The 26962-nt window shown below is 42.5% G+C and overlaps 5 protein-coding genes and 8 pseudogenes across 5 annotated transcripts; all 13 read right to left on the bottom strand.

Moving 5' to 3' along the window:
* Nucleotides 1-452: 452 nt before the first annotated feature.
* Nucleotides 453-837, bottom strand: LOC119191397 (annotated as a pseudogene).
* Nucleotides 838-1666: 829 nt separating this feature from the next.
* LOC119191396 lies at nt 1667-2862 on the bottom strand (annotated as a pseudogene).
* A 1623-nt stretch (nt 2863-4485) lies between these two features.
* On the bottom strand, nt 4486-5283 carry LOC119191390 (annotated as a pseudogene).
* A 564-nt stretch (nt 5284-5847) lies between these two features.
* Nucleotides 5848-6655, bottom strand: LOC119191395 (histone H3-like). Its single transcript, XM_037445296.1, has one exon. It carries the CDS (start codon nt 6523-6525, stop codon nt 6067-6069), a length of 459 nt encoding a protein of 152 aa, XP_037301193.1. The 5' UTR covers nt 6526-6655; the 3' UTR covers nt 5848-6066.
* A 5269-nt stretch (nt 6656-11924) lies between these two features.
* Nucleotides 11925-12705, bottom strand: LOC115453169 (histone H1-like). The gene has a single exon (XM_030181836.2). It carries the CDS (start codon nt 12543-12545, stop codon nt 11925-11927), a length of 621 nt encoding a protein of 206 aa, XP_030037696.2. The 5' UTR covers nt 12546-12705.
* A 1906-nt stretch (nt 12706-14611) lies between these two features.
* On the bottom strand, nt 14612-15122 carry LOC119191391 (annotated as a pseudogene).
* A 566-nt stretch (nt 15123-15688) lies between these two features.
* Nucleotides 15689-16502, bottom strand: LOC119191394 (histone H3-like). Its single transcript, XM_037445295.1, has one exon. The coding sequence runs from the start codon at nt 16367-16369 to the stop codon at nt 15908-15910; it is 462 nt and encodes a 153-aa protein (XP_037301192.1). The 5' UTR covers nt 16370-16502; the 3' UTR covers nt 15689-15907.
* Nucleotides 16503-17274: 772 nt separating this feature from the next.
* LOC119191389 (histone H2B-like) lies at nt 17275-17859 on the bottom strand. Its single transcript, XM_037445293.1, is given in 2 exon segments — nt 17275-17698; nt 17701-17859. Coding segments are annotated over 2 exon segments (372 nt in total). The 5' UTR covers nt 17776-17859; the 3' UTR covers nt 17275-17401.
* Nucleotides 17860-18638: 779 nt separating this feature from the next.
* On the bottom strand, nt 18639-19142 carry LOC119191388 (annotated as a pseudogene).
* Nucleotides 19143-19855: 713 nt separating this feature from the next.
* On the bottom strand, nt 19856-21165 carry LOC119191387 (annotated as a pseudogene).
* Nucleotides 21166-23085: 1920 nt separating this feature from the next.
* LOC119191392 lies at nt 23086-23626 on the bottom strand (annotated as a pseudogene).
* A 245-nt stretch (nt 23627-23871) lies between these two features.
* Nucleotides 23872-24944, bottom strand: LOC119191393 (histone H3-like). Its single transcript, XM_037445294.1, has one exon. It carries the CDS (start codon nt 24811-24813, stop codon nt 24298-24300), a length of 516 nt encoding a protein of 171 aa, XP_037301191.1. The 5' UTR covers nt 24814-24944; the 3' UTR covers nt 23872-24297.
* Nucleotides 24945-25770: 826 nt separating this feature from the next.
* LOC119191386 lies at nt 25771-26302 on the bottom strand (annotated as a pseudogene).
* Nucleotides 26303-26962: the final 660 nt, after the last annotated feature.

Here is a 26962-nt window from a genome sequence, read left to right as displayed (position 1 = left end):
CCTGAGTTTGGGCGAGTATTGATAGGTAGGTAGGTAGGTAGGTAGATTGGTTGGTTAATTATTGAGTCAGTGATAAGGTAAATATTATTTATCGTGTCGCAACTCCGAACCCCCGTGTAATATTAGAGTGAACAAATACTAATAATATATGTAGAATTAAACGTTCATTGTCGAAACGAAACATTATTTGTTACTCACTCATTACGTATACAATTGTATAAGTAAGTAATGAGTATATAGTAGATAAAAGAATCATATTGCGGCCCTGAAAAGGGCCTTTGTTTTATCCATTTACCTAACAACTCACGCACGCGCTTTATTTATTAAATTTTTTATGTATGCGCGCGCGCTCACTCGCTCGCTCATGGTTTGCGACGTGCAACGCGCCCACGCAGCGTCGGTGTTACAGTTTTAGGTATTTTATAAAGGTATAATTACTACTAACTAATTACCAAGCCTCTTCTCGGTCTTTTGGGCAAACAGCACCGCTTGAATGTTCGGCAACACGCCGCCCCTGTGCGATGGTCACACCGGAGAGAAGTTTGTTTAACTCCTCGTCGTTTTATCGCCAATTGAAGATGTCTAGGTATGATTCTGGTTTTCTTGTTGTCCCTAGCGGCGTTTCCTGCCAACTCTAGAACTTCAGCGGCTAGGTACTCCATAACGGCGGCTAGATAAACAGGTGCACCGGCGCCAACGCGTTCCGCGTAATTTCCATTACGCAACAGTCTATGTATACGTCCCACGGGGAATTGCAGTCCGGCACGGTTAGAACGAGACTTGACCTTCCCCTTGACTTTGCCGCCTTTACCACGTCCAGACATGATGTAGTGTTGTTGTTTTAAATCAAAAACAAAAAGAAAAGTATAGAACGCAAATGTACGTGCTATATAATATTATGTTATATTACACTTATACGATACGATACGTTACGATGCGCTCGAATAAAGTGATATAGTTAAAAATAACGCGTCCCCGGTGTTTATATTCTGCACTTACTACGCGTAATAGTGGTGGGAGCGAGATCGAGCGCGTTAAAATAGACCAATCACGATCGTTCGCCGCTTGCGCGGCGAGCCAATAAGCCGCGCGGCTGTCGGTCATTGCCGTGACGGCCACAAAACTAAACGAAACTTCGAATTTTACAATATGACGTACACACAATACAACACACAATATAATATTGTAATATAATAATATATTATATTAGGTGCGATTATATTAAGTATTTTCCGTCACATATTTTTTTTTTCTTCATATAATATATAGCTATTCAGTAAAATCCAAAATATTATAATATAATTCGGCCACTCGTGCGATTTGTATGTCAATGTCTATATGTATGTATATTGTATGAATTCATCGTAAAATGGAATTCTTACGTCCCACCAAATTGAACGAATCAATAAATAAAATAAAAAAAAAAAAAAATGTAGATAGATAGGTAGATATGCAGTCAGGTATATTACATTATAATAATACATATACATATTATGTATGTGTATGTATGTATGCATGTAAAGACTTCGTCATCTTGTCGAACTTAAGAAACTTAATCAAAGAAATTCACACTTATTATATTATATAATAATAAATAAGTGCGTAGATTGATTTGAAATATTTGTTAGCCCTGAAAAGGGCTGTTGTATGTGTATATGTTTGTGCGTCATGGATCGCACACGCGCGCTCCTCGCGTTCCGTCACAATAATAATAATCATATTTGTACTTGTTGATGTTGATGATGTTGTTATTAATGTGACTTGAACGCGACGACGACAACGGCAATGGCAATTTACGCAGGTGCATTGTGAGCATATCGCGTTCACTTTTTGCGGCTGAAGCTTTCTTGGCGGCCGGCTTGGAGGCCTTGCCTGCAGAGGCCTGAGGCGGCCGCCTTCTTGGGCTTAGGAGCTTTAGGTTTCTTGGTTGGCGGTTTGGCGGATTTCTTGGCCTTCGGTGCGGCTGCGCTTTGGCCTTACCCTGTGCTGCAGCTTCGCTGCGGTCGCCGGCTTCTTTTGGCAGCTGCGGCTTTCTTTTGTCTCGTCGCGGCGGCGGCGGCGGCCGAGGAAGATGAAGATTTCGATTTAGCCGGCGACGTTGCGGACGATGACGACGCGTTCGCCCCACCACCTGCAGCGGCAGCAGCGGCCGCGGCTTTTTAGATCTGCTGCCTGCTGCCGCCGCTGTCGCCTTCTTAGATTTACCACCGGCCGACGCGGCAGTGCCGCTCGCAGTGTTGCCCTTCGATCCGGCTTTTCTTCCAGGTCCACCGCCTGCGCCGCTGCCACCGCTGCCACCGCTGCCGCCGCCGACACCGCCGGCTGATTTTTGATTTTTCGACGCTGCAGATTTTGATTCAAGTTTGAAAGATCCAGAAGCGCCCTTGCCTTTTGTTTGTATAAGTGTGCCCGATTCGACGGCGCTCTTCAAATATCTTCTAATGAAAGGTGCCAATTTTTCAGCGTCCACTTTGTACTGGACGGCGATGTATTTCTTGATTGCCTTGCAACGATGATCCGCTTCGTTCCTTCAGCTCTTTTATAGCATTGTTCACCATTTCTGATGTCTTCGGATGTGGAGGTTTAGCTTTGGGCTTCTTTGCGGCAGCGCCTGCAGCGGCCGCCTTCGCGGTAGGTTTCTTTGCCGGGGTTGCCGGTGCTGGGGCTTCGGTTGCAACAGCTGTGTCTGCCATATTTTTTCTATTTTGGTTGTTTTTCTCAAATTATGCACAACAATACGCGCGCAACATACACTCCACCACAACGATGATAATAATAATAATAATTATTATAGTAGTAATAATATTATTATTATTTTTACAATAATATTAATAGTAGTAGTACAAGTATGTAGTAGTAAGTAGTATTATTATTATATTAAAATGCTGCAATTGTTTTTAAATTACAATACAAAAAGAGTTCACACGACGTCAGATGTCGCCACTAGGTTGGTAGAAATTTTCATTAGCTGACACGCGGCTATACCGTAAGGAGAGCCTTTGCGGCGCGAGACGATTTCACGTACGAACAGTTGGAACTTTTCACTAACATCAGTCTGTTTAAATTGAATTTTAACATTGTTTTCATATATTCATCAATTAAACGTTTATGCGCCCTCATTCCCCATGAACTGATTTATTTATCTCAAAACATATATACACGATATGATCGTCCGTTATCTGAGTAAAGTTGTTTATTTTCGCCACTCGGTAACGTGTTCACGTGTAGTCATGTTTAAAAGTTATATATCTCTAAAATACGAAACAATGGAGTGCTGATTGTTATTCAAATAAATGGCTAAATGTATAACGTTATATAATTGAAACAATAATAATTGCTCATCAACATTTCCTAACATTAAAACGACACACAAATGAGAGGGTGGTAAAACACACACAAACGCGCACACACACGTCAGCGGCACCACGAGCAGCAGCAGCAGCATCAGCAGCGAGCGCAGCATCAGTCGGGCAGTCGGGCGCGAGGCGAAGTGCGTGGAAGCAAAAAAAAAAAAAAAAAATGTGTGTGTGATTTTGATAATTGAATAATAATAATATAATATAATTTAATTAGTTAGTGGCGTCGGTCGGCTTGCTGTCTCTCTGGCTGGCTGGCTGGCTATCGGGGTGGCCTACGTTGTTTAGCAATGATGGACGGAATTATTGAATGTTTAAATAATTTGTCTGCCTGTCTGTGCCTGTCTGTGTGTCTGTGCGTTAAGTATAAATTTTAGAGAACCACTAACACTCACGAACGCACATACATCATACATACATACATAAATAAGTACACATTCAGATCAGAGTATCGTTAATAATTTACAATTTTTATATAATATTATAATGTAATAATATATAATATACCTAACGCAATATTATTATGTTTAGTTCAATACGTACAATAAATACACATACGAGTACATTAACTAAGTGTACAGTGCACACTGTAGGTGCGTACCTACCCCTGGGTACATAGGTACTTGGTTACTTAATAATAATAAAGCGAACTAGTCGAGTCAGTAAGTCAGTCAGTCATTATTATTAAGAACAAATAGTAGAAGTTATCGTATCGCTTACCTATCTATTTATATTATTTAAAATAGAACTAACTAAATCAGTTACTATTATAACTTGCGTGATAATGAATAATGTCTTTATTCAATTGTTAGTTTTAGGTTTATTTATTTTTTTATTATTCACTCTGTTTTCGCTCAATTTCGACATACAACGCGAAACATAAGTATCATAAGTCATGCATTTCCTTCTCGTAGCGTTCGGGGAGAGGGGGGGGGGGGGGTGTCTCACACACGAAGAATATACACATATCGTCAAGTCGGCTGGAAGTACATGATCAATAATTATCATTAAAATTACCAACCTACGTATTAATATTTGAAGTAATACAAGAAGTAGAATTCATTATTTTATCGATTAGAAACTTAGGTACACACATAATATGATTATATTATGTAATTATAATGAACAATTTGCGGCCCTGAAAAGGGCCTTTTGTCAGTTCGGTGTGTTACAGTCGTCACATGGCGCGCAGAACGTCGTCCTAGTTCTCCTCGTCGTCGTCGTCGTCGTCGTCGTCGTCGTCGTCGTCGTCGTCGCCGCCGCCGCCGCCGCCGTTGTTGTCGTCGTTGTTGTTTTTATTTTATTTTTTTGCGCGGCCTTCACATTGTACGCATTATATAATATTTGTGTCGTTGTATTTATTGATTATGATCTTACAATAGGTATTCGCATGTTCAATTTTCGCGTACAATGCGAGATTCGCTCACGCTCAAGTGACTGACGACGTACGATCGAACGAACGAAACGAACGGGCTGACGGACGGACGGACGATTTACGCATTCATCATGAGAGACTTAACCGCCGAAACCGTAGAGCGTGCGTCCCTGTCGTTTCAGAGCGTACACGACGTCCATAGCGGTGACAGTTTTCCTTTTGGCGTGCTTCTGTGTACGTGACGGCGTCACGAATTACGTTCTCGAGGAACACTTTAAGCACACCGCGAGTTTCTTCGTATATCAAACCGGAGATACGCTTCACTCCACCTCTGCGTGCCAAACGGCGAATGGCAGGCTTCGTGATACCCTGGATGTTGTCACGAAGAACTTTCCTGTGACGTTTCGCTCCTCCTTTCCAAGACCTTTGCCTCCCTTGCCGCGACCGGTCATTGTTGTTGTTTTGGTTTAGTTTGATTCGATTATGTTACGTTGTGTTAGATCCGTTCGGCAGACAGTCCGCACGAAATATGTTCCGTTCGAACTCCATGCGCCCGTTTTATACTGCCACGTACGACGAAAACGACGGCGCGGGTTGGGGAGGGAGGAAGCGCGCGAGGAGAATGGTTGGGGGTATACTAACTTACTCACGCGGCTGTGATAGGCGGAACGCGACGGTGCTATAATAACCCACGGAGACAGCGAAAACGATGGCAATATAATAATGACACCGCAAGTTATCCTAAAACCCCTACCGCTACCGAGTTGATGCAATTTGCAGTCTCTTCAATTTCTTCTCTTTAAAAAAAAATAAATAAATAAATATATTTTTATAAATATAAAAATTCATCGATTCATCGATATTATAATTATTACCAGTAATTATGTTATTTTCTTTATAAAGTTAAGAAGGTAACTAACCTAAATTTGTTGCGTTAATATTATTAATATTTTATTAACAATATACACAAATCTATGTGTTTAGTGTTGAGTACGGTAATATTATTATGAATATAATATGCCATAAAGGTAATATATACTTAGTCTGTCGTTTACTTGCCGAGTCTCGTTTCGTAGACGATGTAAGAAACAAATTGTAATTATATTTTGAAATATATGCGGCCCTGAAAAGGGCCTTTTAATGATTAAAAGTCATGATGCGCGAATCACGCGTGCGTCAATTTCGCCTTCATTTGTAAATATAATAATATAAATGTTTCGCGATATTATGTGTTTCTAATAATATGCGAGGAGCGAGCTGCGATGCACGCGCGCACATTATTTTAAACACCCGTCGTGTTGAATAATATTTATTGTTATTATTATTATTATTATTCTACAACGATGACGACGACGACGTTGGTTGCAAGAGCGAACGGCGGCGTTTAAGCTCTCTCCCTCTGATTCTGCGCGCCAACTGTATATCCTTTGGCATGATGGTAACACGCTTGGCGTGAATGGCGCAAAGGTTCGTGTCTTCGAAAAGACCGACCAGGTAAGCTTCGCTGGCCTCCTGCAGCGCCATGACGGCGGAACTTTGGAAACGCAGATCGGTTTTGAAATCTTGCGCTATCTCACGAACCAAACGCTGGAACGGTAATTTGCGAATCAGAAGTTCCGTACTTTTCTGGTAACGACGGATCTCACGGAGAGCGACAGTGCCGGGCCTGTAACGGTGAGGTTTCTTCACTCCGCCTGTTGCGGGAGCACTCTTCCTGGCGGCCTTGGTCGCCAGCTGCTTACGTGGCGCTTTGCCACCGGTTGATTTTCTAGCTGTTTGCTTAGTACGCGCCATTGTGTTGATCAACCAACCAACCAAACAAACAAATAAATAAACAACGAACGAACGAACGAACGAACTCACAAAGCGATCGACCGTCACGCGCAGAGGTTTGATTAAGAATGTAAAACCATACCTTTTTTTTTTTTTTTTTTTTTTTTTTTGATCCTGTCTTACGTTTGTTAGCCTGGCAAGGGCCGGCTTATACAAACACACCGGTCTTGCGGGTGCGTGCTTTAGGCACTGCGAGCCCTTAAGTGACCATGCTGAGGGCGACCCTCTAAAGGGTCACGACCTCGGCTCAGGACGGCCACTGAGAGAGGATGTTTTTGGGGACATCAGCGATTATGGAAACGCGAAAGGAGCGAAAAACGACCTAACCGTCTAACATGTTTACATCGGCGCCCGGGCCGGAATTATCAGAAGGGTCGGGAGGACGGGGGACGCGGCGAGGTCCTCGACGGCGAGGACGGAGCAGCGGTCGTGTTGAGTGTTTGAGCTTTTTAAGCAGCTCGTGCTTTCTACGTATTGCCAGAGTTATATCGTCCTCTGGATCTGATAAGACTGAACGCGGTCTTCTCCATTTGGCGCGGTCAAATGGAGTGTATTTAGAATTTAGTCGGATTAACGGATTCGGGTGATTGACCGCCTTATCGAAATAGCGTCTGCTGGCCATGTGCATAAAGTGCCTGATGGTCGGCATATCGGTGTCCACGTGGAGGTTGCGATTGCGAACGTACCACGGGGCATCGAGTGCACGTCTGAGGAATTTGTTTTGTAACACCTGCAGACGCTGAAGTCGAGCAGGCGGTATATGCGCGAATACGGGGGACGCGTACGTCATGATCTGTACATCGGCGTCCGGGCCGGAATTATCAGAAGGGTCGGGAGGACGGGGGGACGCGGCGAGGTCCTCGACGGCGAGGACGGAGCAGCGGTCGTGTAGAGTGTTTGAGCTTTTAAGCAGCTCGTGCTTTCTACGTATTGCCAGAGTTATATCGTCCTCTGGATCTGACAGAACTGAACGCGGTCTTCTCCATTTCGCGCGGTCGAATGGAGTGTATTTTGAATTTAATCGGACTAACGGGTTCGGGTGATTGACCGCCTTATCGAAATAGCGTCTGCTGGCCATGTGCATAAAGTGCCTGATGGTCGGCATATCGGTGTCCACGTGGAGGTTGCGATTGCGAACGTACCACGGGGCATCGAGTGCACGTCTGAGGAATTTGTTTTGTAACACCTGCAGACGCTGAAGTCGAGCAGGCGGTATATGCGCGAATACGGGGGACGCGTACGTCATGATCGGTCTAACGCACGTAGTAAAGATCCTAATCTTGTTGCGGATAGACATCTTACTTTTTCTGTTTAAGAGCCAGTGGAGCTGGCCCATCGCGAATGCGGCTCGCGCGCGTACCGCATTTACGTGTGGGGCGAAGGTCAACCTCTGATCAAGGATCACACCTAGATATTTGACCTTATGGGTCCAAGGGATGATTTGGCCAGACAATCTAACTGAAGCGTTAGGCGCTTCTTTCTGAAGCTTCCTATGGAATAGGATAGCTTGGCTTTTGGAGGGTTGACAGTGATGCGCCATTTGCGAAACCACTCGCCGAGCTGGTCGGCGGCGGCCTGCAAAATGCGCACCACATGTTCCGGTTCTCTACGTGAAGCGTAGATCGCCGTGTCGTCCGCGAAGAGCGCCAGATGGGCGTCTTTGTATTTAGGAATATCGCTAGTATATAGCGAGAATAGAAAAGGTGATAGCGCGGAGCCTTGCGGGACTCCGGCCGAGATGGTATGACGAGAGGAGAGGGTGCCCTCGACACGATATTTGAAACCGCGATTCGACAAAAACTCTCTTATGATGTGCACGAGCTGTGTGGGCACGTTGAGAGTGTACAGCTTGTACAACAAGCCGTTGTGCCACACTTTGTCGAATGCTTTCTCAACATCGAAGAAGAGAGCACCGGTATAGAATCCTAACTTAAATCTGAATAGACATGCTCCGTGATGCGGAGTATCTGATGCACGCAACTGTGCCTATTTCGAAAACCAAACTGCTCTGGAGGAAGCAGATTGTGGGAGTGAGCTACTATTTTGAGACGGTCGAGGACGATCCGCTCATAAAGTTTCCCTATCGTGCTAAGTAGGCTAATGGGCCTATAAGAGGCCGGTTCTGACGCGGGTTTACCCGGCTTGTGAATTCCTATCACGACTGCTTCTTTCCAGGCCTCAGGAAAGTAGCAGTTCTGGAATGCTGCATTGAGGATGTCAGCAAGAATCTTGACCAGATGCCCCGGTAGCATTTTCAGTAACCTAGTGGGGATACCGTCAGCCCCGGGGGCTTTTCGCCTATTTAGTGCCTTGATCAGAGTGACGACTTCTTCGATCGTCACCGGCGCGAGGGGGTCGGGGGGCGCGTCGACGTCCGGGTCGATTGTTTGAAATGGTCGCGGAATAGGCGGCGAAGGGATCGCGTTCCTACTTTCGACAAAAGTGTCTACCGCAACAAGATGATCGTGGTCTACGGGAATTGTTTCGAGCGAGCATTGAGACTGCAGGGTGGAGGCTAATAATTCCGCTTTCTCGTCGTCGTCAAACGCGGGGCGTTGATTCGGACGATTGAGCGGGGAAAAGAGGCCACATCCTTTCTCTTGAAAGAGCGGACCAGCTTCCAAAAGGCCATGTGGGTCGGTTGGATTTCCGACAAGTGCTGCTCCCACCTCGAATCGACGGCGTCCTTTACGCGACGTCTGGCCTCACGTTGGAGGTAACGCGCGAGACGCCGTCGATCCGGGGAGGGGTCAGACACGCAGGCCTTTAGTGCTGCGTTTCGCCTCCTCAGCACCCATCTCACGTCATCGGGAAGATGCCCTTGACCGTTGCCGGTCTCGGGCACCCTCTCGGAGCTTTCGCTCAAGACGTGGTGTAGATGGTTGGTGAAGGAGCGAATCGCGCCGGTCGTTTCCTCGCGAGTCACGATGTTGGGCGGAATAGAAGAGAGAGCATTAGATGAAGTATCGGCGAGTTTGGTGCTCAAGAGCCGCCAATTCGTCGACACTTTCACCCCTGTCGTTAGGACCTGTGTCTGAGGGACCGTTATGGGGGCCTAGATCTAGGATCACAGGTCTGTGGTCTGAATCTAAACTCGTGTAACACTCGCAGGGAACGCACGTTGAGACATACGTTCCTTACGAGTGCTATATCTAAAATATCTGGTCTATAACTATCGTCTACGAAGCTATAGTGCGTGGGTTCAGAAGGAACCAGAATGCTCATGTCAATCTCGTCAAGACAGTTTCGAGTACCGCACCCCTACCATTGGTAGAGTTGCAGTTCCAGAGAGTGTTCTTGGCGTTAAGGTCGCCCGCCAGAAGGACGGACTCCCCCATACTAAGTAGGGTTACAAGTTCGTTGGAGTGAAGCTCCTTACTGGGAGAGAGATAGGCCGAGATCAGAGTGATCGGCGGGTGTCCTGTCATAGAAAGCCTGCACACTGAAGCCTCAATGCTGCTCAGGCTTTCGGGGGTCGAGAGGTATGCAATGCAGGGACCTTTTGTAGTAAATGAGAGTGCCACCTTTAGGGCCATCGGTGCGATCGTTTCGCACGAGATTGAAATTGGGGAGTTTGGGACTGCGTTGGGAGGGTTTGAGGAACGTTTCCTGGAGGAGGAAGACGTCCAATTTATGATCGCGAGCAAAGTCTGAGAGTTCGGCTCGTTGGCCGCGTATACCATTAAGGTTGAAAAGCCCACTCTGAGGGAGCGAGGCTTGAGTCGCGATGGGTTATTTCCGTTTGGAGAAGCCATTACGGAGAGAAAATGGATTCCATGGTGAGGCTGGAATATGCGCTGTTGCGCGTTATAAATTTGGGCGAAAAGGACTGAGTCAGAGCGGCCCAGTGCCTTCATTTTGGACGAGCAGTCGTGGATCAGCGCGTGGAGTTCGATAATCTCTGGGGAAACCAGAGAGAATGAAGAAGCCGCGCCGCTAGACGCCGGAGTCGCCGCCACCTGGGGTTTGGATGGTGCGGGAGCCTTCGACTTGACTACCTTGGAAGAGGTAGCCTTGGAGGTCGAGGGCGTTGGGACGGGAGCGGGAACAGTGGCCGCCGCTGCTGGTGTTGTGGCCGGGGTGGCGGGAGATCCTCCGGGAGAACCACCGCCCTGGGCCTGGGGACGCGAGTCGGCACGTACCGTGGCGGGAAACCACGGGTTACGTGTCGGGGCTGGGGCCAAAACGAATTTTTCGGCCTGAGGGGCCTTGGCCTTAGGGGCCTGATTGGTCCTATAATTGGACTTGTATTTGGGTGCCCGTGGGCACCCCCGGTAATTGGCCGGATGGCCAGATTGCCGGCAGTTGGTGCACGAAGGCGGCTCCGTGCACTGGGACCTATCTTTCGGACGCGGGCACTCTGACGTGCCGTGCTCGCCGAGGCACTTGACGCACCTGGCGGGGATACGACAGCCACGCGAGTTGTGGCCATACTTCTGGCAGTTGTGAACGCGACTCGTAGCCTTGTGGGGTCTCGACGGTGAAGCCTTTACCAAGGCCCGAGATGATGTAGTGTTGAGTTTTACGTCAAAACAAAAGCCAAGATATAGAACCAAATGTACGTGCTACGTCGTTTTATGTTATTTACACTGCATACGGTACCGATAGGGCTACGATGCCCTCTGGAAGTTGGAGTGGATATGGTTAAAAAATAACGCGTCCCCCGGTGTTTATATTCTGCACTTACTACGCGTAATAGTGGTGGGAGCGAGATCGAGCGCGTTAAAATAGACCAATCACGATCGTTCGCCGCTTGCGCGGCGAGCCAATAAGCCGCGCGGCTGTCGGTCATGCCGTGACGGCCACAAAACTAAACGAAACTTCGAATTTTACAATATGACGTACACACAATACAACACACAATATAATATTGTAATATAATAATATATTATATTAGGTGCGATTATATTAAGTATTTTCCCTCACATATTTTTTTTCTTATATAATATATAGCTATTCAGTAAAATCCAAAATATTATAATATAATTCGGCCACTCGTGCGATTTGTATGTCAATGTCTATATGTATGTATATTGTATGAATTCATCGTAAAAAATGGAATTCTTACGTCCCACCAAATTGAACGAATCAATAAATAAAATAAAAAAAAAAAAAAAAATGAGTAGGTAGATAGATAGGTAGATATGCAGTCAGGTATATTACATTATAATAATACATATACATATTATGTATGTGTATGTATGTATGCATGTAAAGACTTCGTCATCTTGTCGAACTTAAGAAACTTAATGTTAAAATTCACACTTATTATATTATATAATAATAAATAAGTGCGTAGATTGGATTTGAAATATTTGTTAGCCCTGAAAAGGGCTGTTGTATGTGTATATGTTTGTGCGTCATGGATCGCACACGCGCGCGCTCACGTTGCGGACGATGACGACGCGTTCGCCCCACCACCTGCAGCGGCAGCAGCGGCCGCGGCTTTTAGATCTGCTGCCTGCTGCCGCCGCTGTCGCCTTCTTAGATTTACCACCGGCCGACGCGGCAGCGCCGCTCGCAGTGTTGCCCTTCGATCCGGCTTTTCTTCCAGGTCCACCGCCTGCGCCGCTGCCACCGCTGCCACCGCTGCCGCCGCCGACACCGCCGGCTGATTTTTGATTTTTCGACGCTGCAGATTTTGATTCAAGTTTGAAAGATCCAGAAGCGCCCTTGCCTTTTGTTTGTATAAGTGTGCCCGATTCGACGGCGCTCTTCAAATATCTTCTAATGAAAGGTGCCAATTTTTCAGCGTCCACTTTGTACTGGACGGCGATGTATTTCTTGATTGCCTGCAACGATGATCCGCTTCGTTCCTTCAGCTCTTTTATAGCATTGTTCACCATTTCTGATGTCTTCGGATGTGTAGGTTTAGCTTTGGGCTTCTTTGCGGCAGCGCCTGCAGCGGCCGCCTTCGCGGTAGGTTTCTTTGCCGGGGTTGCCGGTGCTGGGGCTTCGGTTGCAACAGCTGTGTCTGCCATATTTTTTCTGTTTTGGTTGTTTTTCTCAAATTATGCACAACAATACGCGCGCAACATACACTCCACCACAACGATGATAATAATAATAATAATTATTATAGTAGTAATAATATTATTATTATTTTTACAATAATATTAATAGTAGTAGTACAAGTATGTAGTAGTAAGTAGTATTATTATTATATTAAAATGCTGCAATTGTTTTTAAATACAATACAAAAGAGTTCACACGACGTCAGATGTCGCCACTAGGTTGGTAGAAATTTTCATTAGCTGACACGCGGCTATACCGTAAGGAGAGCCTTTGCGGCGCGAGACGATTTCACGTACGAACAGTTGGAACTTTTCACTAACATCAGTCTGTTTAAATTGAATTTTAACATTGTTTTCATATATTCATCAATTAAACGTTTATGCGCCCTCATTCCCCATGAACTGATTTATTTATCTCAAAACATATATACACGATATGATCGTCCGTTATCTGAGTAAAGTTGTTTATTTTCGCCACTCGGTAACGTGTTCACGTGTAGTCATGTTTAAAAGTTATATATCTCTAAAATACGAAACAATGGAGTGCTGATTGTTATTCAAATAAATGGCTAAATGTATAACGTTATATAATTGAAACAATAATAATTGCTCATCAACATTTCCTAACATTAAAACGACACACAAATGAGAGGGTGGTAAAACACACACAAACGCGCACACACACGTCAGCGGCACCACGAGCAGCAGCAGCAGCATCAGCAGCGAGCGCAGCATCAGTCGGGCAGTCGGGCGCGAGGCGAAGTGCGTGGAAGCAAAAAACAAAAAAAAAAAATGTGTGTGTGATTTTGATAATTGAATAATAATAATATAATATAATTTAATTAGTTAGTGGCGTCGGTCGGCTTGCTGTCTCTCTGGCTGGCTGGCTGGCTATCGGGGTGGCCTACGTTGTTTAGCAATGATGGACGGAATTATTGAATGTTTAAATAATTTGTCTGCCTGTCTGTGCCTGTCTGTGTGTCTGTGCGTTAAGTATAAATTTTAGAGAACCACTAACACTCACGAACGCACATACATCATACATACATACATAAATAAGTACACATTCAGATCAGAGTATCGTTAATAATTTNCAATTTTTATATAATATTATAATGTAATAATATATAATATACCTAACGCAATATTATTATGTTTAGTTCAATACGTACAATAAATACACATACGAGTACATTAACTAAGTGTACAGTGCACACTGTAGGTGCGTACCTACCCCTGGGTACATAGGTACTTGGTTACTTAATAATAATAAAGCGAACTAGTCGAGTCAGTAAGTCAGTCAGTCATTATTATTAAGAACAAATAGTAGAAGTTATCGTATCGCTTACCTATCTATTTATATTATTTAAAATAGAACTAACTAAATCAGTTACTATTATAACTTGCGTGATAATGAATAATGTCTTTATTCAATTGTTAGTTTTAGGTTTATTTATTTTTTTATTATTCACTCTGTTTTCGCTCAATTTCGACATACAACGCGAAACATAAGTATCATAAGTCATGCATTTCCTTCTCGTAGCGTTCGGGGGAGAGTGGGGGTGTCTCACACACGAAGAATATACACATATCGTCAAGTCGGCTGGAAGTACATGATCAATAATTATCATTAAAATTACCAACCTACGTATTAATATTTGAAGTAATACAAGAAGTAGAATTCATTATTTTATCGATTAGAAACTTAGGTACACACATAATATGATTATATTATGTAATTATAATGAACAATTTGCGGCCCTGAAAAGGGCCTTTTGTCAGTTCGGTGTGTTACAGTCGTCACATGGCGCGCAGAACGTCGTCCTAGTTCTCCTCGTCGTCGTCGTCGTCGTCGTCGTCGTCGTCGTCGTCGCCGCCGCCGCCGCCGCCGTTGTTGTCGTCGTTGTTGTTTTTATTTTATTTTTTGTGCGCGGCCTTCACATTGTACGCATTATATAATATTTGTGTCGTTGTATTTATTGATTATGATCTTACAATAGGTATTCGCATGTTCAATTTTCGCGTACACGCGAGATTCGCTCACGCTCAAGTGACTGACGACGTACGATCGAACGAACGAAACGAACGGGCTGACGGACGGACGGACGATTTACGCATTCATCATGAGAGACTTAACCGCCGAAACCGTAGAGCGTGCGTCCCTGTCGTTTCAGAGCGTACACGACGTCCATAGCGGTGACAGTTTTCCTTTTGGCGTGTTTCTGTGTACGTGACGGCGTCACGAATTACGTTCTCGAGGAACACTTTAAGCACACCGCGAGTTTCTTCGTATATCAAACCGGAGATACGCTTCACTCCACCTCTGCGTGCCAAACGGCGAATGGCAGGCTTCGTGATACCCTGGATGTTGTCACGAAGAACTTTCCTGTGACGTTTCGCTCCTCCTTTCCAAGACCTTTGCCTCCCTTGCCGCGACCGGTCATTGTTGTTGTTTTGGTTTAGTTTGATTCGATTATGTTACGTTGTGTTAGATCCGTTCGGCAGACAGTCCGCACGAAATATGTTCCGTTCGAACTCCATGCGCCCGTTTTATACTGCCACGTACGACGAAAACGACGGCGCGGGTTGGGGAGGGAGGAAGCGCGCGAGGAGAATGGTTGGGGGTATACTAACTTACTCACGCGGCTGTGATAGGCGGAACGCGACGGTGCTATAATAACCCACGGAGACAGCGAAAACGATGGCAATATAATAATGACACCGCAAGTTATCCTAAAACCCCTACCGCTACCGAGTTGATGCAATTTGCAGTCTCTTCAATTTCTTCTCTTTAAAAAAAAAAATAAATAAATAAATATATTTTTATAAATATAAAAATTCATCGATTCATCGATATTATAATTATTACCAGTAATTATGTTATTTTCTTTATAAAGTTAAGAAGGTAACTAACCTAAATTTGTTGCGTTAATATTATTAATATTTTATTAACAATATACACAAATCTATGTGTTTAGTGTTGAGTACGGTAATATTATTATGAATATAATATGCCATAAAGGTAATATATACTTAGTCTGTCGTTTACTTGCCGAGTCTCGTTTCGTAGACGATGTAAGAAACAAATTGTAATTATATTTTGAAATATATGCGGCCCTGAAAAGGGCCTTTTAATGATTAAAAGTCATGATGCGCGAATCACGCGTGCGTCAATTTCGCCTTCATTTGTAAATATAATAATATAAATGTTTCGCGATATTATGTGTTTCTAATAATATGCGAGGAGCGAGCTGCGATGCACGCGCGCACATTATTTTAAACACCCGTCGTGTTGAATAATATTTATTGTTATTATTATTATTATTATTCTACAACGATGACGACGACGACGTTGGTTGCAAGAGCGAACGGCGGCGTTTAAGCTCTCTCCCTCTGATTCTGCGCGCCAACTGTATATCCTTTGGCATGATGGTAACACGCTTGGCGTGAATGGCGCAAAGGTTCGTGTCTTCGAAAAGACCGACCAGGTAAGCTTCGCTGGCCTCCTGCAGCGCCATGACGGCGGAACTTTGGAAACGCAGATCGGTTTTGAAATCTTGCGCTATCTCACGAACCAAACGCTGGAACGGTAATTTGCGAATCAGAAGTTCCGTACTTTTCTGGTAACGACGGATCTCACGGAGAGCGACAGTGCCGGGCCTGTAACGGTGAGGTTTCTTCACTCCGCCTGTTGCGGGAGCACTCTTCCTGGCGGCCTTGGTCGCCAGCTGCTGCTTACGTGGCGCTTTGCCACCGGTTGATTTTCTAGCTGTTTGCTTAGTACGCGCCATTGTGTTGATCAACCAACCAACCAAACAAACAAATAAATAAACAACGAACGAACGAACGAACGAACTCACAAAGCGATCGACCGTCACGCGCAGAGGTTTGATTAAGAATGTAAAACCATACCATTCGCGCGCGCCTTTTATTCCAAAACGCCGCAGTGGCCTGTAATCGTTCATCTTCCGTCCTTTTCTTTAGACTATATAATTTTTTATTTTTTTTTTAACTCTTTAGATCTTATATTTAGATTAATTAATATAATATAAAATAATAATAATAATAATAATGTTATGAAAATAATGAATGGACATACATAATTCGTAGTCAATGCATTATTATTTTTTATTTTATATTTAATTCTTTTAATTTTTAATCTTCTATATATAATTATTATTATTATTCATGCTTGTGTGTAGGTGATATTATTTGTTTATTTATTTTTGTATAATATATTATGTTACGTGGTCCAAAATAGTGTTATTTAATTTATTAAAATGGTAGGTAGGTAGTGTATTACAACTATATTTTAATATTTATTTCATGCAGGTATATATGTACCTATTACTCACATATTAAATTTTATTTTAAAACTCCACGTGCTCTCTAGGGTTCACCTACTATTATTCAGCACTTGAGAGCAGTTGAGAATTATTACAATGAATTTTGTATTATTTTATTACTTATTATAAATTATTATATTTATATTATTATTTTTTTATTTATTTTTTTTGTGACGAGATGCCTTAAAGAAACAACAATACACATTACACACACACTCACAAAAACATCACACATCGTACGCACACAACATCGGATCAAATTAAATTATAATAATAACTTAACTTAATCTTCGTGCGTGCGTGCGTGCGATGTGCGTGCGAGCGTTTGAACTGTGATTTCATGAAATATATTGTGGCCCTGAAAAGGGCCTTTTGGATGACATAAGTTGTATGTATGTTCGGGTTGCGTGCATGCGTGCGTTTACGTACATACACACACACACCACCGATTTTACATTACTATCTAGCTAGTAGCTCTCACTTTGAACTGGTGTACTTGGTGACAGCTTTGGTACCCTCACTGACTGCGTGCTTTGCCAGCTCGCCTGGCAGAAGGAGACGTACAGATGTTTGCACCTCCCTGGATGTGATGGTGGAGCGCTTGTTGTAATGCGCCAGACGAGATGCTTCCGCAGCGATGCGTTCGAAAATGTCATTCACAAACGAGTTCATTATCGACATCGCCTTGCTGGATATTCCGGTGTCAGGATGGACCTGCTTGAGCACTTTGTAAATGTAAATTGCGTAACTCTCCTTCCTCTTGTGCTTCTTCTTTTCTTGTCAGTCTTAGAGATGTTCTTCTGCGCCTTGCCAGATTTCTTGGCAGCCTTGCCGCTGGTCTTGGGTGGCATATTGTGTTTTTGTTAAATGAAGTTGATTTAATTGAATGCAGTAACGACCGCGATATACCTCAATCGCAATGTGAATGCGCGATAAAATTTTGGTATTAAAAATATAATACTTTCGCGCGCAGAACGTTCAACGGTGAGCCACGTTCACGTCCATCCAACGGCCAATCACAGCAGAGTGCGTCAGAGGAAAATGCTGCGCGACGGCACGGTGATGCGGCGGGAGTAAGTACGTAAGTAATAATAATAATAATAATAATTGTATTCATTTGGTTTTGTATTTTGTTTTTTTTGCTTTATTTTAACATAACCTACTATCGTATAAATAACATTATGTATGTGGGGTAGATAGATAGTAAAAGTAGACATTTTCTTTTGTGTTTTTTAGTTAATACTTAAACTCAGTTCTATTTTCGGACGATTTTGATGATTTTTTTAGCACAAACATCATAATAGTATTATGTCGACCATCAAATACTACTGTGTATTAATTAATAATACATGAATATGTTCATTGCGAACTCGCCCTGAGTTTGGGCGAGTATTGATAGGTAGGTAGGTAGGTAGGTAGATTGGTTGGTTAATTATTGAGTCAGTGATAAGGTAAATATTATTTATCGTGTCATAATCTCAATTCTAGTGTATATTAGAGGTGAACAAATACTAATAATATTGTAGAATTAAACGTTCATTGTCGAAACGAAACATTATTTGTTACTCACTCATTACGTATACAATTGTATAAGTAAGTAATGAGTATATAGTAGATAGTAAGAATCATATTGCGGCCCTGAAAAGGGCCTTTTGTTTTGTCCATTTACCTAACAACTCACGCACGCGCTTTATTTATTAAATTTTTTATGTATGCGCGCGCGCGCTCACTCGCTCGCTCATGGTTTGCGACGTGCAACGCGTGCCCACGCAGCGTCGGTGTTACAGTTTTAGGTATTTTATAAAGGTATAATTAATTACTAACTAATTAATTAAGCCTTCTTCTCGGTCTTTTTGGGCAACAGCACCGCTTGAATGTTCGGCAACACGCCGCCCTGTGCGATGGTCACACCGGAGAGAAGTTTGTTTAACTCCTCGTCGTTTCTTATCGCCAATTGAAGATGTCTAGGTATGATTCTGGTTTTCTTGTTGTCCCTAGCGGCGTTTCCTGCCAACTCTAGAACTTCAGCGGCTAGGTACTCCATAACGGCGGCTAGATAAACAGGTGCACCGGCGCCAACGCGTTCCGCGTAATTTCCATTACGCAACAGTCTATGTATACGTCCCACGGGGAATTGCAGTCCGGCACGGTTAGAACGAGACTTGACCTTCCCTTGACTTTGCCGCCTTTACCACGTCCAGACATGATGTAGTGTTGTTGTTTTAAATCAAAACAAAAAGAAAAGAATATAGAACGCAAATGTACGTGCTATATAATATTATGTTATATTACACTGCTATACGATACGATACGTTACGATGCGCTCTCGAATAAAGTGATATAGTTAAAAATAACGCGTCCCCGGTGTTTATATTCTGCACTTACTACGCGTAATAGTGGTGGGAGCGAGATCGAGCGCGTTAAAATAGACCAATCACGATCGTTCACGCTTGCGCGGCGAGCCAATAAGCCGCGCGGCTGTCGGTCATGCCGTGACGGCCACAAAACTAAACGAAACTTCGAATTTTACAATATGACGTACACACAATACAACACACAATATAATATTGTAATATAATAATATATTATATTAGGTGCGATTATATTAAGTATTTTCCTCACATATTTTTTTTTCTTATATAATATATAGCTATTCAGTAAAATCCAAAATATTATAATATAATTCGGCCACTCGTGCGATTTGTATGTCAATGTCTATATGTATGTATATTGTATGAATTCATCGTAAAATGGAATTCTTACGTCCCACCAAATTGAACGAATCAATAAATAAAATAAAAAAAAAAAAAAAATGAGTAGGTAGATAGATAGGTAGATATGCAGTCAGGTATATTACATTATAATAATACATATACATATTATGTATGTGTATGTATGTATGCATGTAAAGACTTCGTCATCTTGTCGAACTTAAGAAACTTAATTAAAATTCACACTTATTATATTATATAATAATAAATAAGTGCGTAGATTGATTTGAAATATTTGTTAGCCCTGAAAAGGGCTGTTGTATGTGTATATGTTTGTGCGTCATGGATCGCACACGCGCGCGCTCCTCGCGTTCCGTCACAATAATAATAATCATATTTGTACTTGTTGATGTTGATGATGTTGTTATTAATGTGACTTGAACGCGACGACGACAACGGCAATGGCAATTTACGCAGGTGCATTGTGAGCATATCGCGTTCACTTTTTGCGGCCGAACCTTTCATGGCGGCCGGCGTGGAGGCCGTGCCTGCAGAGGCGGAGGCGGCCGCCATCTTGGGCTTAGGAGCTTTAGGTTTCTTGGTTGGCGGTTTGGCGGATTTCTTGGCCTTCGGTGCGGCTGCGCTTTTGGCCTTACCCTGTGCTGCAGCTTTCTTCGCTGCGGTCGCCGGCTTCTTTTGGCAGCTGCGGCTTTGTCTCGTCGCGCGGCGGCGGCGGCCGAGGAAGATGAAGATTTCGATTTAGCCGGCGACGTTGCGGACGATGACGACGCGTTCGCCCCACCACCTGCAGCGGCAGCAGCGGCCGCGGCTTTTTAGATCTGCTGCCTGCTGCCGCCGCTGTCGCCTTCTTAGATTTACCACCGGCCGACGCGGCAGCGCCGCTCGCAGTGTTGCCCTTCGATCCGGCTTTTCTTCCAGGTCCACCGCCTGCGCCGCTGCCACCGCTGCCACCGCTGCCGCCGCCGACACCGCCGGCTGATTTTTGATTTTTCGACGCTGCAGATTTTGATTCAAGTTTGAAAGATCCAGAAGCGCCCTTGCCTTTTGTTTGTATAAGTGTGCCCGATTCGACGGCGCTCTTCAAATATCTTCTAATGAAAGGTGCCAATTTTTCAGCGTCCACTTTGTACTGGACGGCGATGTATTTCTTGATTGCCTGCAACGATGATCCGCTTCGTTCCTTCAGCTCTTTATAGCATTGTTCACCATTTCTGATGTCTTCGGATGTGTAGGTTTAGCTTTGGGCTTTTTGCGGCAGCGCCTGCAGCGGCCGCCTTCGCGGTAGGTTTCTTTGCCGGGGTTGCCGGTGCTGGGGCTTCGGTTGCAACAGCTGTGTCTGCCATATTTTTTCTATTTTGGTTGTTTTTCTCAAATTATGCACAACAATACGCGCGCAACATACACTCCACCACAACGATGATAATAATAATAATAATTATTATAGTAGTAATAATATTATTATTATTTTTACAATAATATTAATAGTAGTAGTACAAGTATGTAGTAGTAAGTAGTATTATTATTATATTAAAATGCTGCAATTGTTTTAAATACAATACAAAAAGAGTTCACACGACGTCAGATGTCGCCACTAGGTTGGTAGAAATTTTCATTAGCTGACACGCGGCTATACCGTAAGGAGAGCCTTTGCGGCGCGAGACGATTTCACGTACGAACAGTTGGAACTTTTCACTAACATCAGTCTGTTTAAATTGAATTTTAACATTGTTTTCATATATTCATCAATTAAACGTTTATGCGCCCTCATTCCCCATGAACTGATTTATTTATCTCAAAACATATATACACGATATGATCGTCCGTTATCTGAGTAAAGTTGTTTATTTTCGCCACTCGGTAACGTGTTCACGTGTAGTCATGTTTAAAAGTTATATATCTCTAAAATACGAAACAATGGAGTGCTGATTGTTATTCAAATAAATGGCTAAATGTATAACGTTATATAATTGAAACAATAATAATTGCTCATCAACATTTCCTAACATTAAAACGACACACAAATGAGAGGGTGGTAAAACACACACAAACGCGCACACACACGTCAGCGGCACCACGAGCAGCAGCAGCAGCATCAGCAGCGAGCGCAGCATCAGTCGGGCAGTCGGGCGCGAGGCGAAGTGCGTGGAAGCAAAAAGAAAAAAAAAAATGTGTGTGTGATTTTGATAATTGAATAATAATAATATAATATAATTTAATTAGTTAGTGGCGTCGGTCGGCTTGCTGTCTCTCTGGCTGGCTGGCTGGCTATCGGGGTGGCCTACGTTGTTTAGCAATGATGGACGGAATTATTGAATGTTTAAATAATTTGTCTGCCTGTCTGTGCCTGTCTGTGTGTCTGTGCGTTAAGTATAAATTTTAGAGAACCACTAACACTCACGAACGCACATACATCATACATACATACATAAATAAGTACACATTCAGATCAGAGTATCGTTAATAATTTACAATTTTTATATAATATTATAATGTAATAATATATAATATACCTAACGCAATATTATTATGTTTAGTTCAATACGTACAATAAATACACATACGAGTACATTAACTAAGTGTACAGTGCACACTGTAGGTGCGTACCTACCCCTGGGTACATAGGTACTTGGTTACTTAATAATAATAAAGCGAACTAGTCGAGTCAGTAAGTCAGTCAGTCATTATTATTAAGAACAAATAGTAGAAGTTATCGTATCGCTTACCTATCTATTTATATTATTTAAAATAGAACTAACTAAATCAGTTACTATTATAACTTGCGTGATAATGAATAATGTCTTTATTCAATTGTTAGTTTTAGGTTTATTTATTTTTTTATTATTCACTCTGTTTTCGCTCAATTTCGACATACAACGCGAAACATAAGTATCATAAGTCATGCATTTCCTTCTCGTAGCGTTCGGGGAGAGGGGTGTCTCACACACGAAGAATATACACATATCGTCAAGTCGGCTGGAAGTACATGATCAATAATTATCATTAAAATTACCAACCTACGTATTAATATTTGAAGTAATACAAGAAGTAGAATTCATTATTTTATCGATTAGAAACTTAGGTACACACATAATATGATTATATTATGTAATTATAATGAAGAATTTGCGGCCCTGAAAAGGGCCTTTTGTCAGTTCGGTGTGTTACAGTCGTCACATGGCGCGCAGAACGTCGTCCTAGTTCTCCTCGTCGTCGTCGTCGTCGTCGTCGTCGTCGTCGTCGTCGTCGTCGCCGCCGCCGCCGCCGCCGTTGTTGTCGTCGTTGTTGTTTTTATTTTATTTTTGTGCGCGGCCTTCACATTGTACGCATTATATAATATTTGTGTCGTTGTATTTATTGATTATGATCTTACAATAGGTATTCGCATGTTCAATTTTCGCGTACATGCGAGATTCGCTCACGCACGTGACTGACGACGTACGATCGAACGAACGAAACGAACGGGCTGACGGACGGACGGACGATTTACGCATTCATCATGAGAGACTTAACCGCCGAAACCGTAGAGCGTGCGTCCCTGTCGTTTCAGAGCGTACACGACGTCCATAGCGGTGACAGTTTTCCTTTGGCGTGTTTCTGTGTACGTGACGGCGTCACGAATTACGTTCTCGAGGAACACTTTAAGCACACCGCGAGTTTCTTCGTATATCAAACCGGAGATACGCTTCACTCCACCTCTGCGTGCCAAACGGCGAATGGCAGGCTTCGTGATACCCTGGATGTTGTCACGAAGAACTTTCCTGTGACGTTTCGCTCCTCCTTTCCAAGACCTTTGCCTCCCTTGCCGCGACCGGTCATTGTTGTTGTTTTGGTTTAGTTTGATTCGATTATGTTACGTTGTGTTAGATCCGTTCGGCAGACAGTCCGCACGAAATATGTTCCGTTCGAACTCCATGCGCCCGTTTTTATACTGCCACGTACGACGAAAACGACGGCGCGGGTTGGGGAGGGGAGGAAGCGCGCGAGGAGAATGGTTGGGGGTATACTAACTTACTCACGCGGCTGTGATAGGCGGAACGCGACGGTGCTATAATAACCCACGGAGACAGCGAAAACGATGGCAATATAATAATGACACCGCAAGTTATCCTAAAACCCCTACCGCTACCGAGTTGATGCAATTTGCAGTCTCTTCAATTTCTTTAAAAAAAAAAAAATAAATAAATAAATATATTTTTATAAATATAAAAATTCATCGATTCATCGATATTATAATTATTACCAGTAATTATGTTATTTTCTTTATAAAGTTAAGAAGGTAACTAACCTAAATTTGTTGCGTTAATATTATTAATATTTTATTAACAATATACACAAATCTATGTGTTTAGTGTTGAGTACGGTAATATTATTATGAATATAATATGCCATAAAGGTAATATATACTTAGTCTGTCGTTTACTTGCCGAGTCTCGTTTCGTAGACGATGTAAGAAACAAATTGTAATTATATTTTGAAATATATGCGGCCCTGAAAAGGGCCTTTAATGATTAAAAGTCATGATGCGCGAATCACGCGTGCGTCAATTTCGCCTTCATTTGTAAATATAATAATATAAATGTTTCGCGATATTATGTGTTTCTAATAATATGCGAGGAGCGAGCTGCGATGCACGCGCGCACATTATTTTAAACACCCGTCGTGTTGAATAATATTTATTGTTATTATTATTATTATTATTCTACAACGATGACGACGACGACGTTGGTTGCAAGAGCGAACGGCGGCGTTTAAGCTCTCCCCTCTGATTCTGCGCGCCAACTGTATATCCTTTGGCATGATGGTAACACGCTTGGCGTGAATGGCGCAAAGGTTCGTGTCTTCGAAAAGACCGACCAGGTAAGCTTCGCTGGCCTCCTGCAGCGCCATGACGGCGGAACTTTGGAAACGCAGATCGGTTTTGAAATCTTGCGCTATCTCACGAACCAAACGCTGGAACGGTAATTTGCGAATCAGAAGTTCCGTACTTTTCTGGTAACGACGGATCTCACGGAGAGCGACAGTGCCGGGCCTGTAACGGTGAGGTTTCTTCACTCCGCCTGTTGCGGGAGCACTCTTCCTGGCGGCCTTGGTCGCCAGCTGCTTACGTGGCGCTTTGCCACCGGTTGATTTTCTAGCTGTTTGCTTAGTACGCGCCATTGTGTTGATCAACCAACCAACCAAACAAACAAATAAATAAACAACGAACGAACGAACGAACGAACTCACAAAGCGATCGACCGTCACGCGCAGAGGTTTGATTAAGAATGTAAAACCATACCATTCGCGCGCGCCTTTTATACCAAAACGCCGCAGTGGCCTGTAATCGTTCATCTTCCGTCCTTTCTTTAGACTAGATAATTTTTTATTTTTTTTCTCTCTTTAGATCTTATATTTAGATTAATTAATATAATATAAAATAATAATAATAATAATAATGTTATGAAAATAATGAATGGACATACATAATTCGTAGTCAATGCATTATTATTTTTTATTTTATATTTTCTTCTTTTTAATTTTTAATCTTCTATATATAATTATTATTATTATTCATGCTTGTGTGTAGGTGATATTATTTGTTTATTTATTTTTGTATAATATATTATGTTACGTGGTCCAAAATAGTGTTATTTAATTTATTAAAATGGTAGGTAGGTAGTGTATTACAACTATATTTTAATATTTATTTCATGCAGGTATATATGTACCTATTACTCACATATTAAATTTTATTTTAAAACTCCACGTGCTCTCTAGGGTTCACCTACTATTATTCAGCACTTGAGAGCAGTTGAGAATTATTACAATGAATTTTGTATTATTTTATTACTTATTATAAATTATTATATTTATATTATTATTTTTTTATTTAATTTTTTGTGACGAGATGCCTTAAAGAAACAACAATACACATTACACACACACTCACAAAAACATCACACATCGTACGCACACAACATCGGATCAAATTAAATTATAATAATAACTTAACTTAATCTTCGTGCGTGCGTGCGCGTGCGTGCGAGCGTTTGAACTGTGATTTCATGAAATATATTGTGGCCCTGAAAAGGGCCTTTTGGATGACATAAGTTGTATGTATGTTCGGGTGTGCATGCGTGCGTTTACGTACATACACACACACACCACCGATTTTACATTACTATCTAGCTAGTAGCTCTCACTTTGAACTGGTGTACTTGGTGACAGCTTTGGTACCCTCACTGACTGCGTGCTTTGCCAGCTCGCCTGGCAGAAGGAGACGTACAGATGTTTGCACCCCTGGATGTGATGGTGGAGCGCTTGTTGTAATGCGCCAGACGAGATGCTTCCGCAGCGATGCGTTCGAAAATGTCATTCACAAACGAGTTCATTATCGACATCGCCTTGCTGGATATTCCGGTGTCAGGATGGACCTGCTTGAGCACTTTGTAAATGTAAATTGCGTAACTCTCCTTCCTCTTGTGCTTCTTCTTTCTTGTCAGTCTTAGAGATGTTCTTCTGCGCCTTGCCAGATTTCTTGGCAGCCTTGCCGCTGGTCTTGGGTGGCATATTGTGTTTTTGTTAAATGAAGTTGATTTAATTGAATGCAGTAACGACCGCGATATACCTCAATCGCAATGTGAATGCGCGATAAAATTTTTGGTATTAAAAATATAATACTTTCGCGCGCAGAACGTTCAACGGTGAGCCACGTTCACGTCCATCCAACGGCCAATCACAGCAGAGTGCGTCAGAGGAAAATGGCTGCGCGACGGCACGGTGATGCGGCGGGAGTAAGTACGTAAGTAATAATAATAATAATATTAATTGTATTCGTTTGGTTTTGTATTGTGTTTTTTTGCTTTATTTTAACATAACCTACTATCGTATAAATAACATTATGTATGTGGGGTAGATAGATAGTAAAAGTAGACATTTTCTTTTTAGTTAATACTTAAACTCAGTTCTATTTTCGGACGATTTGATGATTTTTTAGCACAAACATCATAATAGTATTATGTCGACCATCAAATACTACTGTGTATTAATTAATAATACATGAATATGTTCATTGCGAACTCGCCCTGAGTTTGGGCGAGTATTGATAGGTAGGTAGGTAGGTAGGTAGATTGGTTGGTTAATTATTGAGTCAGTGATAAGGTAAATATTATTTATCGTGTCATAATCTCAATTATAGTGTATATTAGAGGTGAACAAATACTAATAATATTGTAGAATTAAACGTTCATTGTCGAAACGAAACATTATTTGTTACTCACTCATTACGTATACAATTGTATAAGTAAGTAATGAGTATATAGTAGAT

This window comes from Manduca sexta, unplaced genomic scaffold (assembly GCF_014839805.1).
Source record: "Manduca sexta isolate Smith_Timp_Sample1 unplaced genomic scaffold, JHU_Msex_v1.0 HiC_scaffold_145, whole genome shotgun sequence".
NCBI lineage: Eukaryota > Metazoa > Arthropoda > Insecta > Lepidoptera > Sphingidae > Manduca > Manduca sexta.
This window is presented reverse-complemented; position numbering and strand designations above follow the sequence as displayed.